Source organism: Daktulosphaira vitifoliae, unplaced genomic scaffold, assembly GCF_025091365.1.
Source record: "Daktulosphaira vitifoliae isolate Bord-2020 unplaced genomic scaffold, ASM2509136v1 Scaffold_1, whole genome shotgun sequence".
Classification (NCBI taxonomy): domain Eukaryota; kingdom Metazoa; phylum Arthropoda; class Insecta; order Hemiptera; family Phylloxeridae; genus Daktulosphaira; species Daktulosphaira vitifoliae.
The window spans coordinates 12215151-12233777 of NW_026099572.1; the positions used below are offsets into that span (position 1 = coordinate 12215151).

At 23.6% G+C, this 18627-nt stretch overlaps 3 protein-coding genes and 1 long non-coding RNA gene across 5 annotated transcripts; 2 read left to right on the forward strand and 2 right to left on the reverse strand.

Annotated features, from left to right (window-relative positions):
• Nucleotides 1-808: 808 nt before the first annotated feature.
• LOC126907077 (DENN domain-containing protein 1B-like) lies at nt 809-9418 on the reverse strand. 2 transcript variants are annotated; one of them, XM_050688227.1, is made up of 14 exons: nt 9278-9418; nt 9080-9144; nt 8249-8407; nt 8026-8163; nt 4381-4516; nt 4246-4299; nt 3380-3637; nt 3223-3324; nt 2771-2998; nt 2523-2699; nt 2430-2462; nt 2140-2372; nt 1952-2066; nt 809-1465 (listed from the first exon to the last, which is right to left on the reverse strand). In XM_050688227.1, the coding sequence occupies exons 2-14, from the start codon at nt 9094-9096 to the stop codon at nt 1052-1054; spliced, it is 2064 nt and encodes a 687-aa protein (XP_050544184.1). In that variant the 5' UTR covers nt 9097-9144; nt 9278-9418; the 3' UTR covers nt 809-1051. The 2 variants fall into 2 exon arrangements, with proteins under 2 accessions (XP_050544184.1, XP_050544102.1); XM_050688145.1 differs by lacking the exon at nt 9278-9418 and having other exon boundaries at nt 810-1465; nt 9080-9271.
• A 225-nt stretch (nt 9419-9643) lies between these two features.
• Nucleotides 9644-14282, forward strand: LOC126907184 (BTB/POZ domain-containing protein 10). The gene is made up of 8 exons (XM_050688324.1): nt 9644-9905; nt 9965-10088; nt 10641-10751; nt 11017-11244; nt 11332-11546; nt 11623-11820; nt 13694-13941; nt 14006-14282. Exons 2-8 carry the CDS (start codon nt 9973-9975, stop codon nt 14225-14227), a joined length of 1338 nt encoding a protein of 445 aa, XP_050544281.1. The 5' UTR covers nt 9644-9905; nt 9965-9972; the 3' UTR covers nt 14228-14282.
• Nucleotides 13720-16856, reverse strand: LOC126907261 (vacuolar protein sorting-associated protein 28 homolog). The gene is made up of 2 exons (XM_050688444.1): nt 16298-16856; nt 13720-14797 (listed from the first exon to the last, which is right to left on the reverse strand). Exons 1-2 carry the CDS (start codon nt 16702-16704, stop codon nt 14557-14559), a joined length of 648 nt encoding a protein of 215 aa, XP_050544401.1. The 5' UTR covers nt 16705-16856; the 3' UTR covers nt 13720-14556.
• Nucleotides 16857-17008: 152 nt separating this feature from the next.
• On the forward strand, nt 17009-18493 carry LOC126907326 (uncharacterized). Its single transcript, XR_007704484.1, has 4 exons — nt 17009-17285; nt 17359-17562; nt 17927-18120; nt 18188-18493. It is a non-coding gene; the product is annotated as an uncharacterized LOC126907326 (long non-coding RNA).
• The last annotated feature ends 134 nt before the right edge of the window (nt 18494-18627 follow it).

The window sequence follows — 18627 nt, forward strand, 5'->3', positions numbered from 1 at the left end:
ATAGTAGATAGGATGGGTAAATTCCATTCTATGAAAATATAAGACTTGGTTTCATAGGGGACGGGTGGGAAGAAAAGGAAGCTGAGCCCCTCAGTTTCCTATTTAGCCCTCAAAAACTTTGTAAAATTATTTAATTGTTTTAAAGAAATCAATTTTTGAAGGGAAAAATTAAAATTAACCACTCTACATATACGACCATGTGAATACGTACCATAATTTTTTCTCATTGTTTTAGTCAAGTTTTTCAATTAATAGGTTTAACAATAAGTTACTGCTTTAATAACATTACTCCAAGTATTTTAATTAACAATTTAAATAATATTATTTTCTCGTCTGTTAGTGGTATTAGTAAAATAAAGTAAGGTTTCTTACTGACTGTAATGTTCAGTTTGAAAATCAAACCAAACTTTTTCGTTATAAATCGGTTTGAAAAACAGATATCACTCTGAATCAGTTAAATAATGATACAACAAATATTTATCTGAAAATTATTAAAATTGTTGTTCAATTTGGTTCGTGTTCGACTGAACTATAAAATTCGGTTAAAGTTCCATTATTAAATTAAAAGTTAGGATCGATCGTAAAATCAAGGTTTGTAATATCATTTGTTATAATAATCTCTTTAAAAGTTATATCATATAGTAAAAATTTCTGATAACTTAATAATTCATATTATAAGGTTAAATGTAACATATTACACTAATATTTATATTCAATTATTTTATAATAATTACAGGATATAACATATATATTTTTAAAATACATTAATATATATATAAACAAGTGAGCACAAGGTATACAATTTTAAAACCCTATGTCTAATACAAATTTTGGTGTTAACAATAATATATAAAGTATATAAAAAGACTTTTAAGAAGATTTTGGAAGATTTTTTATTAAATTAACCCAAGTTGCATGAAAGTTCAGCAAATAAAATTATATATATTAAAAAATGTAATGTTTCATGCAAACTGGTAACAAGTATAACAGTGTAAAAATAAATAATATAATATCAAAAATAAATTTATCACAAGTAAATTTTTAAAGATCATTATTCAAACCTAGTCCAATTAGATTTAAAGTTTGCAGGTTTTGGTGGTAAAGTTATTGAAGTGTGATTTGTTATTGATGGACCCGGTTCACTAGATAAACTCAGTGTATCAAAATTTAAACCATATTCATTAAGTAAATCATTTGTCTTTTTAGTTTCTGAAGACTTTTTACTAATAGGTTCAAAATACTGATATAAAGGATTGCTGAGTCCTACAACAGGTACTACAACATCGTTGGTTGTACTTTTTAATGGATCAAAATCATCAATACTATTACTAGAAGTTGAATCTAGTTGTATTAAGTCTTTTGTTTCCATTGGACATATATTAGACACTGAACCAAAGGATGTATTAAAAACATCTTCATCCATTTCATTGGAATTTTCACATTCATTACTATTTCCATCATAATCCTATAAAAAATATTTAATGAACCTAATAAATATTTTAACAAATTATTTTATTAATACAAAATTTGAATTGGTTTTTTTCAATTTATAGCTTATATATATATATATATTTTAATTATTAATTTTTAGCTTCAATGTGAAGCTGAGAAGGTATTAATTTTACTATGATGTGTTTTATCTATTTAATTCTTTTTAAAAAAACATTTTATTGATTTAATTAAATTAAATAACTTAGGCTACTAATGTTTGCTTTATAATTGTATAATAATTATTATTATTCTGTTTATCTTTAATATTTTTTCTGAAAATTTATGCTTGTGTTAGAGAAATTGGGAAAACCTATATAGCTCAGCACAACAGATTCAAACCCTAATACTAACATACTGGTACAGAATGTTTTACAAACTAAATTAAAAAGGGCGCCTGGTTATACATAATGCTAAATTGAATTTAAGGCTTAATGATTGACATAAAAAAAAAATGACATACCACTAAAGAACTCGTATTATTTTTAGGAAATTTACTAAATATAACATCATGAAGATCCATCATCAAATCCATATTAAGTTGTAAGGGTGGAGAACCTGGTATATCTGATAACATGCTAATAAAAAGTAATAAAATAAAATGATTATCTTAAACACAAAGTGAAAAATAATAATAACTGTTAAACTTACTTTTGAGTTACACTCATGTGTTGAATACCATTTTTGATTTCTTTATGAGTGTTATTAGATGTTGTAGTAAAAGCTGTTGTATGAGGTCTTGAAGGTTTTCTTTGGGCTGATGGAGAATTTGGAGCAGAATTTGGTTGGGTGTTAATCATTGTTCTTGGATTTTTATTTTGAACATAGAGCTTAGACCGAAGTCCTTTATAAGCCAATCTTACATCTCTACCACGTTCTTTAACCTTGAGAGAAAAAATTAGTTAAATATTTATATTAGATTAAAATAATTAGTTTCTTACAGTTTTAACAGCATTTCTAACAGCAGGGTTAGCCTAAAAATAAAATAATAAATTAAATATATTGCTATTTTAATTACACATTCTATTACATACAACATTTTTAACAGATTTAAACAATGCCGTCCCTTCTCGTTTTACAGTATAAGACCATTCTTTATACTGTTGTTTTAACTTGTTACTAGTTTTATCATGATAATTACATACTTCCATTTCAAATTCATCGGAAAAACCAAGTCCAGCATTTAACATTTCTAAACGTTCTTCAATAAACTATAATTGAGAATAAAATAATTTTTTTTTTAATTTTACAATATCATAATTATTCATTTTTTTAAATTTACTTGTTGAAATATTTGTAGTTCCAACATTTTTCTTAAAAATGGCTGCATGTTAGTAGGCCTTGACTCTATGAAAGCTTCTTTATTAAATGTAATTAATTCTCCCTGATGAAACTTTAATGCATCCCTGTAACCACCAATTAATTGAACTAATGTACGTAAAAATGCTCTGGATACACCATCCCCTAAAAGAGAACCTCTATTGCGTAACTGGCGTTTCAAATTTGATACCTTTAAATATAATAAATAAAGGAAAATCTATGTTAAAAGAATATTGTAAAATAAGTTTACAAATACAAAAATATGTTATATTAATTTTAAGTATTAAATTGTACTATATGTAAACATATTTAATTTTAAAAGACAAATAAAGATTATACTCTATTCATACATTTTAACCTTTCAGTTATTCATAATAATAAGAGTAATGTAAAATAATAATTAAGCTAACATACTAAATCTGTAGGAAGTTGTTCTACATCATTAAATGGTGATTCAACTGTATTATTGTCAGCATCTAAAATAACAACTTCACCTAATTCATTTTGTCTAAAACCCTGAAAACAATTATTACATTTAAAATTATGAAAAAAAAAAATTTTTTTTTCATACTTGTAATAATGATTGTGGTAACCCAATTAGATAAGGCATTGGTGCAAGTAAATAATCAATTAGAGAACGAGGTAATACTGGAATAAAAATATGTTGCCAGTTCATTGGATAAAGGATAGCATTTGCAGCTTGTACACAAGAACTCAATCTATATAGTTTCTTAGAAGTAAAAATAATGCGACGTTCAAATAACATTGATGCAAAGATTATTATCATATTCTGACTTTCAACTGCATTATAATATTCAGTAAGATTTCTCTAAAATAATATAAATGTGATTTAATATAACATTCATACAAAGTAAAAATAAAAATGAATCTTTTTGTTATTAACAGTTTAGATTAGGGTGAATATAAACTCTTCCAGGTCAATTTTACTTACACTATAGTTTAGTTTAAGGAGGTACAGGAGATAATAAAACCCAGACTTTGTCTGAGGTAAGTAGCCTCACTAAAATTTTTAACCCTAAGCTTCACAATGTCTTAATTCGGGTTTGATGTTATTAATTATTCTGTTTATAATAAACAGATTTTAATTAAATTTAATAAATACGATCAATCCTAAAGATAATTTATAGTATATAGTAGTATATATCATCCCTAAATACTAAGTAGTATGCTAATAATTTAGACATGTATTGTATTTATATAAATTACTATCAGAAAAATTAGGTACTATGAAAATGTACCTAGGAGAGTTTACTGATAACACTTTAAGTCATATTATATTTAATCTAGGAAAATTCATCCTATAATTTATATTAAATCTCACATTTGAGAGAGTTAACTACTACCATTTTGTTAAGTATGGTAGTTAATTATTTGAAGTTCATTTTTATTTACAATAAATTTTATAAATTATCTCACATTTTCAGGAATACTAGGTAACTGGAAGTGAATTGGTGACTGGCAAATAAATATCTAGTAAATAATATAAATATTATATTAATTAAACATGTATGCATAAATAAATTTAAATGAAATATTTTCTAAATATTATACTTCATCTCCTTTATCATTGGTAACTCTTAAATCACATCCTTTAATTGGTAGTTTACTATTATACACATTTTCTAAAAACGACCATAAATCCTTTGACTTAGAACTATTTGTGAGACTTGAGATACAATTTAAAAATCTAAAATATGAATTTAAAATAAAATCTGTTAAAGCAAACTCATAAATATATTTATTGAAAGCCAAACCAATAATTTAGTTATTGAAATATAATGTCCAGATAATATAGAATATCCTACTGCAATTTACTTATTTTAACATAAGTTTATATAGTCAAATTAGTAAATCACATTGGTACACCCTTAATATACAATAACCACTTATACAGAGCGATAATATTTTATACAGTTTCATTGTTATGTTAACATTGTTTATGTTTAAACTCAATTCAATGTTTTATTGATAAATATCTATAGAGACAAAATTAAATTGACATAATATAAATTATTTATTTATTTATTAAAAATATTAATTTTTAATAATACCATAATAGCAATTTATATTTAGTTAAATTCAAAAAGCTTTTGAAAAGAAAAAAACAATTCATTTAATAATTTTGTTAATATTATATAAGGTATAATTAATTTGTATCTCTTTTTAATATAGTTTACATGAGAGCTTAAGCCCTCATGTACATATTTAAATAAACTTTACTTTTGACAAAAGAGGGGAGGAGATGAAGCAATTTGGCAGAAATGTTCCCCACCGAGTCTAAACTAATGAAATAGAGTATGAGAATACAACCATCACGAATAAACTTTTCAAGATACATCTACAATTTTCACAAGAAATTATCCTTGAGGCATAATAATCTTGGGTATTAAAGTGATTGTTCAACTACAACTTATGTTTAATAAGCAATATCTTTAAAAATATAAAACATAATATAATTTTTCCCATTTGAAGTCAATAATATCTTACATTTTATAATTTTCAGAATATAATTTGTTCCTATTTTTGCTATTTCTCTTTTAAAATGATTAACTATCAATTAAAACTTTAATTTTGATTTTTTAACATTTTTAAAGTCAAATTTTAAATTAAATTAATATTTCAAAAGTAACAACATTTTTATTTTCTGTACTCCGTTTTTCAATATATACTAAAAAAAATTCTATAGATATAAAAATAAATAGACCTATTAAAACAATTAAAACAGACAATTAAAATCATTCATTTTTAATGTTTTCAAATTATTTATTGACGAATCAAGTTTAATAAGATAGGTTTCAACTACAATATAAAATTATTTTACTTTGTAATTTAATAATTTTTTTACTCTATTTGTATGTGTATTATTTATTATTTTGTGTGTCTATTTACTCTATTATTAGACTATAATATTCCAAATTTTTTGGTAACATGTTGCTATATAAATCATTTCTAAAAAAAAATGATTGTTAGTTTCTCCTGAATTAACAATGGATTTTTACAATTATAATCAAATTTTATAATACGCTCAATTGAGTAAATCTTTTTTACAACTTTGTTTTGATTGATTCATTTAGTTAAAGTAAATCATTAAAATTAATTAAGTTCTGAATATTTCAATTGCAGAATCTTTTTAAACACCAAAAGTTACTAGGAAATGATTACTATTACTTCTATTTAAGTTATCTATTACGATAAAAATCCAAAAAAATATTAAGCTACTCTGATAAATTTACTATAAATAGTAATTATAAAACTTCCTAACTGTATATTAATCTTAACGATACAATTTTTTTAATTCTCATAAAATTTTCTATTTAATGATGACAATTTCAAACTTGCAAATTGAGCTAAAAGTTATGGTAAAACAAATACATTTTTTTTTATTATATACATTCACAAAAATCAACTATAAACGGTTAAAAAAATAGGTTAAATATGTCATTTACCTTATTTTTAACATATTAATAATCAAAATCAGTATTAATTTAAAACAATTTTTTTTTGTTCTTAATTATTTTTTTTTTATATGTAAATAATTTTTTTTTAATAATAAGTAATAATATTAAAACTTAGAAGTGATAGAAAAAGTTTAATTGCATATTTGAAAACATTGAGATAAGTTGATTTAGAAAAGTACATTTTCTGATGAAAGATCCTCGTAGTCCAGTGTATAAAACTTATAACTTTATTATAAGTAACAAACATTTTTATTGAAAAGTATTGCGTCAAGCTCTTTAAATTTTTATACACGTTAAAAGTAAACAAATATACTACTACTTTATTATTTTTATAATATCTCCATAAAAATTAGAATATTAAATTATTGAATATAAATTTCATACGAAATTTAATTACTAAAATTAAGGGAATAAGAGTTATTGTTGTTTTTGAAATAATCTATCAATTTCTTAAAATTAAACACTATCTACAGATTTGCATCAAAGCGTTTCTTATGATAGTGGTTTTAATCACTGTCAGATATCATCTATACTTGTTCCAACTATGCCACGTCCATACTGTGCTACCGTTTTTTTTTTTTTATTTAAAGAGCGTATGATACTATTAACTTTAGAAAAAATAATATTATATTTTATATTTTTAGAGTCATTATATCAGTTATAGTAAAACAATGCACATTGACAGTTAATACTTACAATGATTACTATTATTTAGATTTTAAATAAAAAAGATTGTTTTTTTTCACCTATATTTTTTAATTTATAAATATATTTTTTTTCTGTTGAACAAAATTTATTTATTGTTGAATATTAGCATTACTGTAATTAATATGAGAGCTAAAATTATAATTCAATTATAAATTTTATGGGAGAAATAAGTTTTTCCTTGATATTTTCCAATCAAATTACTCACAGTTTTTTTACTTTAACATGTGCAGATTAATCTGTTTATTATAAGCTATTTAATTACTCTCAAAAGAAATACAATATTAAAAAAAAAGTTCAATTTTTTTTAGTTATTTTTTTATTTATTGCCTAATAATTACTTTTTAGGATCATACCTTAAAATGTATAGGGATGTCAACTTTATTTTTTTTTTAATGTTAAATATTAAGTTAATTAAATATGTATATTACACAAATTTAACTAATATTTTATTTAAAAAGTAGAAAATTATATAATAAAGAAAATGACTGGTTGATAAAAACTTTTGAACTATTACTTTGGAAGTTATTCTCATTATTATACCTAGGTGGGACAAAGAGTATTTCATGAAAAATATACAATTTAAATAATAATTAGTGATAAATTGATTAGACTAGTGATAAAAATAGCAGCACCTACTCCACACTACCAGTGATTAATTTAAATTGTTAATAGCTTTTGAAATACTGGTTAAAAAGTTGTTATCAACTAGTTATTTTCTTAATTACATTACTTTCTATTTTATAAGTTAGTTAAATATGTATGTTGCCATTTAAAAAATTAATCAACTTAATTTTTTAAATAACTCATTTAAGTTATAAGGAATAATTCTAATAAGTTACTATTAGTTAATAAAGAATTACATATATCTAAAATAAATTAAAAATCATTTTTTCAACATTTATTTTGCAAGTAATTGAGTGGTTTATAATAAACCAATATTCTGTATAAATTATATTATTTAATTTTTTGGCTTTTAATAAATTAAATTAAAAAAAATATTCTGATATAGGTTTTAAAAAGATTAAATTACTTGTAAAAAGATTCATGCCAAGGTAAATAACTTAATACAACTAATGCTGTTTCAGATTTTGGATCATGTCTACAAAAACCAAAAGTCCATTTTGATTCAATACTGGTTAACACAAATGAATAATGTTGAACGACACTTCTATATTAAAAAATACCAAATAAATTTATGAAAATAAAAATTTTTCTACAAATTCTCTTTCATTCCTCAAATGTAAACTAATTACCTGTCAAATTCACACGGATAGGCAAATTTTGGTACAGAAGATAACACATCATCTGTTTTATAGTGCTCAGGAAATTTTTGTAAAATCCAAGGTTCTTGAACTTCATTACTTGGGCCCACTACTTCACAGAAACATTCAAATAAATGGGTCACATCATTCCTTTAAAATATATATATATATGTGTTTATATTTAATATATAAATATTAGTAATAATAGTATAATGCATAAAATTTGTAAAAATTTTACATAAGTTAAAAGGAACCTTTAAAATACAAAGATAAAGGATTATAAGCAATCAATATTTTAAATCTATCACAGTATATATAAAGAAGTTGTAATGATTATCTTCATTTGGTAATTAAACTAATAATAAGTAATTATTAATAAGACCAAATAACTTACATTTAATTTGTAATATAATACTTTTTGGTTGAAAACTTTTGTTAGTTAAGTAAACATTTTAAACAGCAAGATTTAAAGTAACTTATTAAACTAGTATTACAGAATAGATTTTTCTTAACTATACAAAATCAATTTGACCCAAGAATGACTAAACTAACTAAAACTATGAATAACTAAAGTTTAACTCATTTTAAATACATATATTTATTTTATACATTTTCAGAACAATAATACACATTGTAAAGTGAAAGAAAATTATTTTATATTCCTGAATAATGTATGAGATAGCTTATATGCATTTAGTTCTATAATTATCTAATTACCATGGTGGTTATTAAATCATACTAAAACTAAGTGTACAATATTTTAAGGTTTATTTTATATTATTGTAATAAAACAATTTTTTTAATAAAAAATTATAAACTCACTTTATCCGTGACCCCATTCCATCAAGCTTGTTGGAATTCAGGAAGCATAAATAAAATAATTTATCCTAGATAATTACAATTTCATATTATCTATTTTTAACATTAAAAACAATTTTCAAAAAAATCAAAGGGACAATAGTTGTAATTATTCCGTAAATCATTAGATATATTCAAGTTGATAAAAAAAATTAAGGCTACCTTTCTTATTCTTCATTAATTTATAATTATTTGTTTGATAGCACAAAAAAATAAATATAATGATAACGATGAATTTTGACAGTAGTTTAATAGAAGTATATGTTAAACATTTATAACTCGGACTATGTGAAAACAGATAGCTCTTACTGTATATTTATCATTTATATCATCTGTGTTCGTAACAGGAACGTTAATATATATACACACGTTTAGGGTTTATAATCCCCACCCCAAATATTGTATCAGAGATACAATAATAATTATTAAATTGGTACAATAATGAGTTGAGATAAAGCTTATTACATTTCATAGACAGTAATATATTGTACAATAAGTTATTTTCTTTTTATCACTTTTTAAAAAGTTTAAGCAACTTTATTAAATAAAAATACTGAGATAAAGATAGAACTGTTAAATAGCTTATTATTCTTAAATTTGTTTAAAAGTTACATTTGTTTCCAATCATTAATTTTTGTATTAATTTATTTTATTTTTTGTTGTATTAAAATCTACTTAACTACCGATTTCTGCTGTAACTTACGTTTAAATATTAATTTTTAATTTATTCGTGATTAAGAATTACATTAAGTATATCGCATATTTTTGTTATATTAATGGATAAAACAATGTATGTCAACTTAATTAAAAATTAGATATGTATTTTATAATTGTCCTTATATACTATAGATTAGGAAATGTCTTCATCAAAAGACAGCCGTAATCATATTTATGATCGAGATACCAGTAGTGATACAGAAGATTATCATGACAATGACGATCACAGGCGTCGTGTCTTTAAATCAAGATTGAGGTAAATCTATTATTTATGATTCCCAATCTTTCCTTCTTCTATTAATAAAACAGTAGGTTGGTTTGGATTTGGCCAATATCAACCGAACTGATGTAAATAAAGGAAAGAGTTAAGTGCTTTGGTTTCCTGTTGCCTTCTGTATTAGTGACAAAAGGCTTATTGCTGCAATAAAAACTAACAAATGGTTTTTGCTTTAATATTAATTTAAAATCTATTTCAAAAATCTTTTTATCTAGTGATCTTAATATTAATCTTTAAATAATATTTTAATTAATCAATCTTCTTATTTTTAATTAATATTATAACTTTCTGAATTTAAATAAAGAATAATAAATTAAATCTATTTTTTTTTTTTAATGTTAAAATAATTTATTTATAATTATTATAAATAAATTATTTAGTATCATGGAATTCAGTATTATTAAGAATTTTATTTTTTTATTTTATAATTTTCTAAATTATATGATATTGTCAATACTGCTCATTTTTCATCTAAAATATTTTGAAACTAATTAATATTTTATTATTATAATATTATATTTTATGTTTAAGTTATGCTAATTCATCAAAACCCAAGTCTTGTCTAGTACAGCGTCATTCAACTGGAAGTCAATTACCCTTAACCCCAATTAACAAACAACAAACATCTTCAGTTAGGAATAGGTAGTAAAAACATTTCTTAGTCACCAATTATAAATTATAATGTAATTCTAGTAAATTGTTATTTTCAATCAGTGCCGATTTGTTACCATAGAAAAGTTAATAAATTTAAAGAAAAAAACATGTATTATATTTATTCAAAACGCATATTTATGTAATATTTTTTATAGACTGTTTCCCATAATTTCCTGTTTAATTATTGTAAAAGCATAGTATATTAATAACTAGAATAAATTTAACCATTTTTATTTCAAATATATTATTATAGAAAAGCAATTTCGAGGTTCTCATGCTCTGTTAGTTCAATGAAAAATTTAATAAATCAAAATACTTCTGGCTCAAATTCTAGTAATATGCAATCTGCTTCGGGTTCTGGACATATGACCAAAAGAAATATTATTACTAAAGAAGAAAGAGTTACGCTTATTGTAGACAATACACGTTTTATTGTGGATCCATCAATATTTATTGCACATCCAAATACAATGCTAGGAAGGTGCAAAAAAAATATCAAATATCTTTTTAATTTACTTTAAGAAATATTTTACTTCATTATACTAAATATTTTGTATTACTCAAACAGAATGTTTAGTTCTAATGAATATACCAACAAAAATGAACGAGGAGAGTATGTGGTTGCAGAAGGTATTTCAGCAAATGTGTTCAGATGTATTTTAGAATATTATAAAGGTAATGTGATGCGTTGTCCTTCTTCAATTTCTGTTCAAGAACTACGTGAAGCATGTGACTATTTATTAGTACCATTTGATGCCAAAACAGTAAAATGCCAAAACTTAAGTATGTACTTAATTATTATCTTTTTTTTAATTAATTTTTTTAAATGTGAATATAATATATTTTCATTTTAAAAAAGGAGGGTTATTACATGAATTATCAAATGAAGGAGCTCGATATCAATTTGAAGTGTTTTTAGAAGAATTAATCCTTCCTCCAATGGTGAATTCAGCTCAGAGAGGAGATCGTGAATGTCACATAGTAGTTTTGTTAGATGATGATTCTGTTGATTGGGATGAAGAATATCCTCCTCAAATGGGAGACGAATATTCACAAAGTATGCTAATTATTCGAATATATACCCAAGTCCAAAATATAAGTTTTTGATTACTTTTTTTTTGTAGTTTTTAAATATTACTTAAATTGAATATTTCACATTTAATAATGTAAATATAGTAATAAAAAAAATATGAGTTTCCAATAATCTTATCAAAAAAACTGTTCATAAAAAAACTAGATAAGTATAAATTATAAAAAACACATTTTATTCTCAACATATTTGCATAAGCATTAAGCATATTTGCAATATGCTTTATTTAGAAGTTTCTATGTTTTTTTATTAAGTGGTATATCAATAGCAAGCATATAATATAAACAATTTAAAGATTTCTAATACTCACTGAAAAAAAGAGCATATGAGACATAGTATGAAGATTCGGGAAAACGTAATAGATAAGAGAATAAAAAATGAGACATCGGTATTTAAAACCAGTTTTCATTTAAGTCTGGTAAGTAAACAATGGAACCATAATTTTGTGTGAGACGACTAATAGTAAAGTATAGGGAAAAGAAGAAAGAGTTGTATGGTTTTTATAGACTCGGAGAAAGCGTATGATAGAGTTTTGATATAGCTTTTAAAGTGGGCATTAATGAGAAAAAGAGTTATAAATAGGTGCATAAATATAAGCGAGGATATGTATGATGGCATTTGTATCCGGGGTAAACAGTGTAGGTGGAGTAACGTAAGATTTTAAGGTAGGAGTGCACCAAGGTTCTATTTTAAGACTTTACTTATTTTCTATAGTGATGGATGAAATTACTAGAGAAATACAAGGGAGGTACTATGGTGTATGTTGTTCGCCGATGGTATAGTGTTAATAAGAAAAAATAGGGAGAAATTTAATCATAGTCTAGAGGTATCTAGAGATCAGCTCTTGAAGAAAAGGGTTTAAAAGAATAAGTAGGAGTAAGACAGAGTATATATACTATGAGTTTGACAAAGGAGAACACATGGTAGATGAAATGAGATCATTGACAATAAGCAAGAACGTGATAGAAAAAGTGGAAAGTTTTATGTATTTAGGATCAATTGTGCAAAAGAACAGTGTATTTACGAGGATGTAAGACACATGATTATGTGTGGGTGGTTTATGTGGAGTGAAGGTCGACATAAGTAGTTGGGATAAAGGTGAGAAATAGAATAAGCTATATGATACCAATAGAATTTTACAAATAATATATTTATATCATGAGATATTGGTTTTTAAAGATTTAGAAAAGTTGAGAAGTGGAGTATAATTTTGTTATAAGGGATTAAAACCTATATTAAATGATAAATTACATTTTTTGTAATACAAAAATATTTAAATATTATTTTTAGGAGAGAGTTAAGTAAATTTAACTTCCCCAAATTTTATTTTAGTAATAGTTATCAACCACTTAAGAATATCCGAGGTTGAAGATTAAAGAAGCGTCTGGTATATTATACAATAAATGAACTACAGTAAGGCTGAAAGGTATGTTCTATAAGACTGTAGTGAGATCAGATATGATATATGGTTTAGAATGTTTGGCAGTTGAGTAAAGCAGAGATGAGACCAATATTTAATGAGTTACAAGCATTTTAATTCATAGATTATATAGTGTATAGGTAGAGCGCAGGGCTAAGAACTGAAATAGTTTTTGGCAATTTTTCTTATATCTAGTAAATTAAATTTTAGTAAAAAAAATTATTTTATATAGATATATATATTTTTTAGTGTATGTTGAAAAACAGATTACAGAAACTAAAAATGTAATAAAACCACTTTTAAAACCTAAATTGAACATAAAATTTGACTTAAAAAAAATTTAAAAGCCAAAAAAAAATATTGATTAATTTTGGTTAATGATAAAAATTATTCTAATATATATATATATATATTTTAAAGCTGTAAACAGTACAGCTTTATATAGGTTTTTCAAATACATAGAAAATCGTGATGTAGCTAAACAAGTAATGAAAGAACGTGGACTTAAAAAAATTAGATTAGGAATTGAAGGATATCCTACTTATAAAGAAAAAATTAAAAAAAGAGCTGGAGGGCGAGCAGATGTTATTTACAATTATGTGCAAAGACCATTTATACATATGTCTTGGGAAAAAGAAGAAGCAAAAAGTCGTCATGTAGATTTCCAGGTAATTTTTAACATTTTTTATAAAAATGTTTGTTATTTACATTAATATTAATAAAAAAAATTAGTGCCTTAAATCCAAATCAGTGACTAATTTGGCTGAAGCAACAGCAGATCCAGTTTTAGAATTAGATGCGAGGGGTAATCCTATGGGTGCTGTAGCATTAGATCCAGACATACGTGTTATGAATGATGGTTTTGATTTCGATGATGGCAATGTTGAGTCACCTCCACCAGTTAATATTTTAGAAGCTGAACATAATGATGAATCTCGTCACAACAATCATTAACTTGATATTTTAATATTTAAAATAAAAATTTCGACTATTTTCGATGTTCTTTATATTTTTATACTTTTCATCTTATAACTAAAATAAAAGAGGGTTACTTTCTGTTTTAAATTTAATCATATTAAAAAAAAAAATCTAATATTATTTGTATCAATATATGTTTATAAAAATATTATTCTTATAACTATTTTTATTCTAATACATTTTAATAATAATAAAGTATGTAAATATTAATCTTCCAAGTTATTACTTGTGAAAAAAAAAAATAGTTATATTAGTTAAAATAAAATTATATAATAAAAGTATTTTCAATAAATATTTTATTTATATTATGTAGACTGATGAAGTAATTTATTAAATGCATTATATGATGACTCGAGATCAAAAATTAACTGTCTCACTTGAGTTTCATTTAACTCATCAGATGCATTCATAGATGATAAAGAAGCAAGCCAATCAGATACTTTTTGTTTTCCTTCGAAATCTGCTGGCAGCATACTTAATCGATTCATTGTATCCATTAAATCTCTAAGATCTGGTTGAAGTTCATCCATAGCCTTAATATCTAATCTAAATTAATAAAAATAAAATGTATATATAAACCAATATAAATAATTGTTAATCATATAAAATAATATCTGATTATAGATGTCTTTAAATCTATACATATAAACCAGGGATATATAAGAGTGTGTTAGAAAGGATCTAACTTGTATTACAAAAACTTATCAATAATCAAATAACAATAATAATGACATTAGGTTGATGTAATCTGATATTAACAATCAAGTAAAACTAAATCAAAAAGTGAATAATCTGTATTATGTCTATTTTCCAAATTTTAATATAAATTAAGGCAAGGCCTTAACTTGAATATTTTTTGGAGGGTTTGAAATTTGGATACACATATAGTAGATTGGTTGATATATACAAGAATGATCGGTTTAACATATACCACTTTATAACTCTTAAAATAAATAAAATATTGTAAATTTTTTTTTGCTTTTTATAGTTATGTAATGATTGAAGGTGAGTAATGAGTGCTGCTATTTTTTTTACTAGTTATTTCCCAGTCGTACTCTTCATCCTACCTAGGTATAAAAATGACAATAACTTCTAAAGTACTGATCCAAAGGTTGTTATCAATCAATCATTTTCTTAATTAGATTATTTCTTATTTTAAAATCTAGTTAATTATGTATGTTGCCAATTAAAAAAATAAAGTTAACTCCCTTAAAAGTTATAAGGGATGATTCAAAAAGGTTATTAATAACTGATAAATCAAGAAATATATGTAACTAAAATTTTTTTCAATATTTTATTTATTTTGAGAGTAATTGAGTGGTTTGTAATAAACTAATCACTATAAATATATATATATATATATATATGTGTATAGTTTGAAAAAAATTGGTGGAGGAGTTCAAACCCCTCAGTTAACTAATTAAATTACTCTTTAAAAGAGAATATTTTTAATAGTTCATGGAGACTTCACTCAATATTTTTTTTGTTTATAATAATTTTGAGTTACCATAACATTCAGATTGTTAATATATTTTGTTGAATTAAATAATTTTCTTTTAACTTCTAGAAAGAAATTATGTTTATTAATTACTATGAGTATTAAAATAAAAAATGCATTAAATAATTGATTAATACATTAATAAATGTATTATATATGTGTATTATTTAACCTCTTTACTTTCCCAAAGTCTGATTAAGAAGTAGCTGTTAGTTAATCAAATTAATTTAATTACAAAAATAACGTTTAATCATAGACATAAATTAAAAATAAAATTTGGGAGACTAAATTGATTTTTCTCTAACAAAAAATGTTTATTAAAATAATGTCAATTTTAGGGAGTACGTCTGTCCCTTGATTTTAGCATGTAACCAATAACAAATTCTAGCATAATATGAATCTATGCAAAATATTATATTATAATTTATGATACAATTTAATAATTATATTAATAATAAAATTTCATTATAAATCAAATACAATTTTTACCATAAAATTATTTTTTTATTTAAAGATATTAATATTAATTTAAATAAAATATATCTTACCTTAATTTGTCCATAATTGTAATGAACAAGGAAACAATATCAGCAATACATTTACTTGTGTTTCCTTTATCATCTTTTATAGTAATTGGTCGATCTTCTTTGATACGTTCAAGCGCAGCTGGACAATCTAGTTTATATTTTTTAACAAATGATTCAACTGTTGGAAAATCATCACCTTGTATCTGTTTAAATGAAGCTTTGCATTGAACAAGAAGTTTACTGCAAGCAGCTGTATACTCTTTAGGCGTGACACAATCGCGAATGTAAGCTTTTTCTAAATGTTGAAGTGTATTTACTAATGCATAAAAATCTGCCATATTATCATATTTTTCACGTTCTCGAGCATTACGAAACAATCGTACTTCTTCGAGAAGTTCAGGCCTGTTGGCATCTTGTGAATCCAACATTTTAAATATATTTTTTGAAGGAGTTACTTAAACGTTGGTAAAATATTATCAATTAAAATACTTTTTTTATGATTCTATAATGTTGAAATTATAACTATGAATATAGAATTATATAGAATGTTGATCACGAATTTATTAATATTATTTCAATAAGAAATAATCCTATAAATTGTCTCCCTATCAATACGTTAATAAATTAAAACTGATAGTGAAATTCGCTACTTTATCAGATCAACAGCTGAGTTTGTATCAAATGGATTATAAATCTTAGATCATTTACACAGAATGAACCTACTCCGATATTAGTCCGCGTTACAGCGTCGTCACGAACATAGTTTAGAGTATTGTAAGAGCCTTCATGATATCTACGTATGCGCTAGACTGCTAATAACAATATACAATGTGATTTGAATTGTTTTTGTGCGTTCAAAATTTTTCAATGTATTGATTTTACTCATTTTTACGTACATTTCTATTTCTACTTATTACGTAATATATATATATATATTGTACATGACTCCAAATATATGTATCCTTTGTTTAAAATCTCCAAAGTCGCATCTTATACCATTATTACACAAGTTAGTATTAAATGTTATTTGAATCGAAATGTAAGCTATACAACTAAGTTAACACAATAATAATATGTAATAGATTTCCGTCAGATTCTGTAAGATGGAAACAATGGCTTGATATCTGTGGCTTTGTGGAGAATGAATGTAGATCTAACTGGAAATTATGTTCAGAGTATTTTAAAGATAAATATTTCATTGACGATTTAAAAAGGGTACTATGTCAAAATGTTGTTTCTACGAAAAATTTAGGAAAGGAAGTTAAAAAGAATAATAAAAAAAAAAAGTAAATAACTACATACCTATGAACTACAATAATTTATATAATACAAAATCTAAGCCATAAGAGTAGATTATACTTTTCAAGGCTGTATCTAGAACTTATTTCTGGGAGGTCCAAATATATGTATATATTGACATTTACATCTAATTGATTTTTAGAATATCTTATTAATTTGTAGTTTAGGTAAACATAACATAATAATTATGAATTTTAAATCTTTTATATCTAATCATATTAATATTCATTTTATATCTTATATTATGATATAATTTTATTATATTGTATCAATTAATAAGAATTAAATATAATAATTGTAAAATTTGGCTTAATTTAAATAATTATACATTGTTTTAATTTAAAATTCTAGAATTTCTTATGTATCTAAAGAAGAACCCGCTGGTTTAGGTCCACAATGTTCTAGTCAACTTACAGTTATTGTTGAGGTATGAAGTAGCACTGTTTTTATAAATCAAGATCATACTGAAGAAAATATAACTGACTTGCCAAGTACTTTTAAAGAAATGCAAAAAAGAAAACATTCATCTTAACCTATTGTTAATGGTAATTTAATGTTATACGCTACAATTTGTATTCAATTGTAAATTGTATAAATTACTTAAAATTTCAGAAACTCCAAAAAAGAACTAAAGGAAATATTATATTGGTGGTATTACATACCCAAATGATAATTCTATAAATAATGCTGAGAAATATTTTTTTTAGAACTAAAGTACAAATTGTTGCTTGAAGAAAAATTAGTATTCTTCATAAATATGCCAGAAGATTACAAAAAAAACTTTCCAGCTTCCAAGCTTTGTTTAAAAATTTGAGAGTAAAAAATCTTATTACTAAAGATGTTCATGCCAATTTTAATAGTAAAATACAATAAATTTGAAGTATATTTTTATGTGTAAAATTAAATTGTGTAAATTAAGTTGCTGTATGTTTTTTTTTTGTGATATTTAATATATTCTAAATTGTTGATTTAGTCGTATACCCTTTTAAAAGGTATTTTTTGTAATATTTTTTATTTTATTAATTTAATAGCTAACAATAATTAAGAATTGG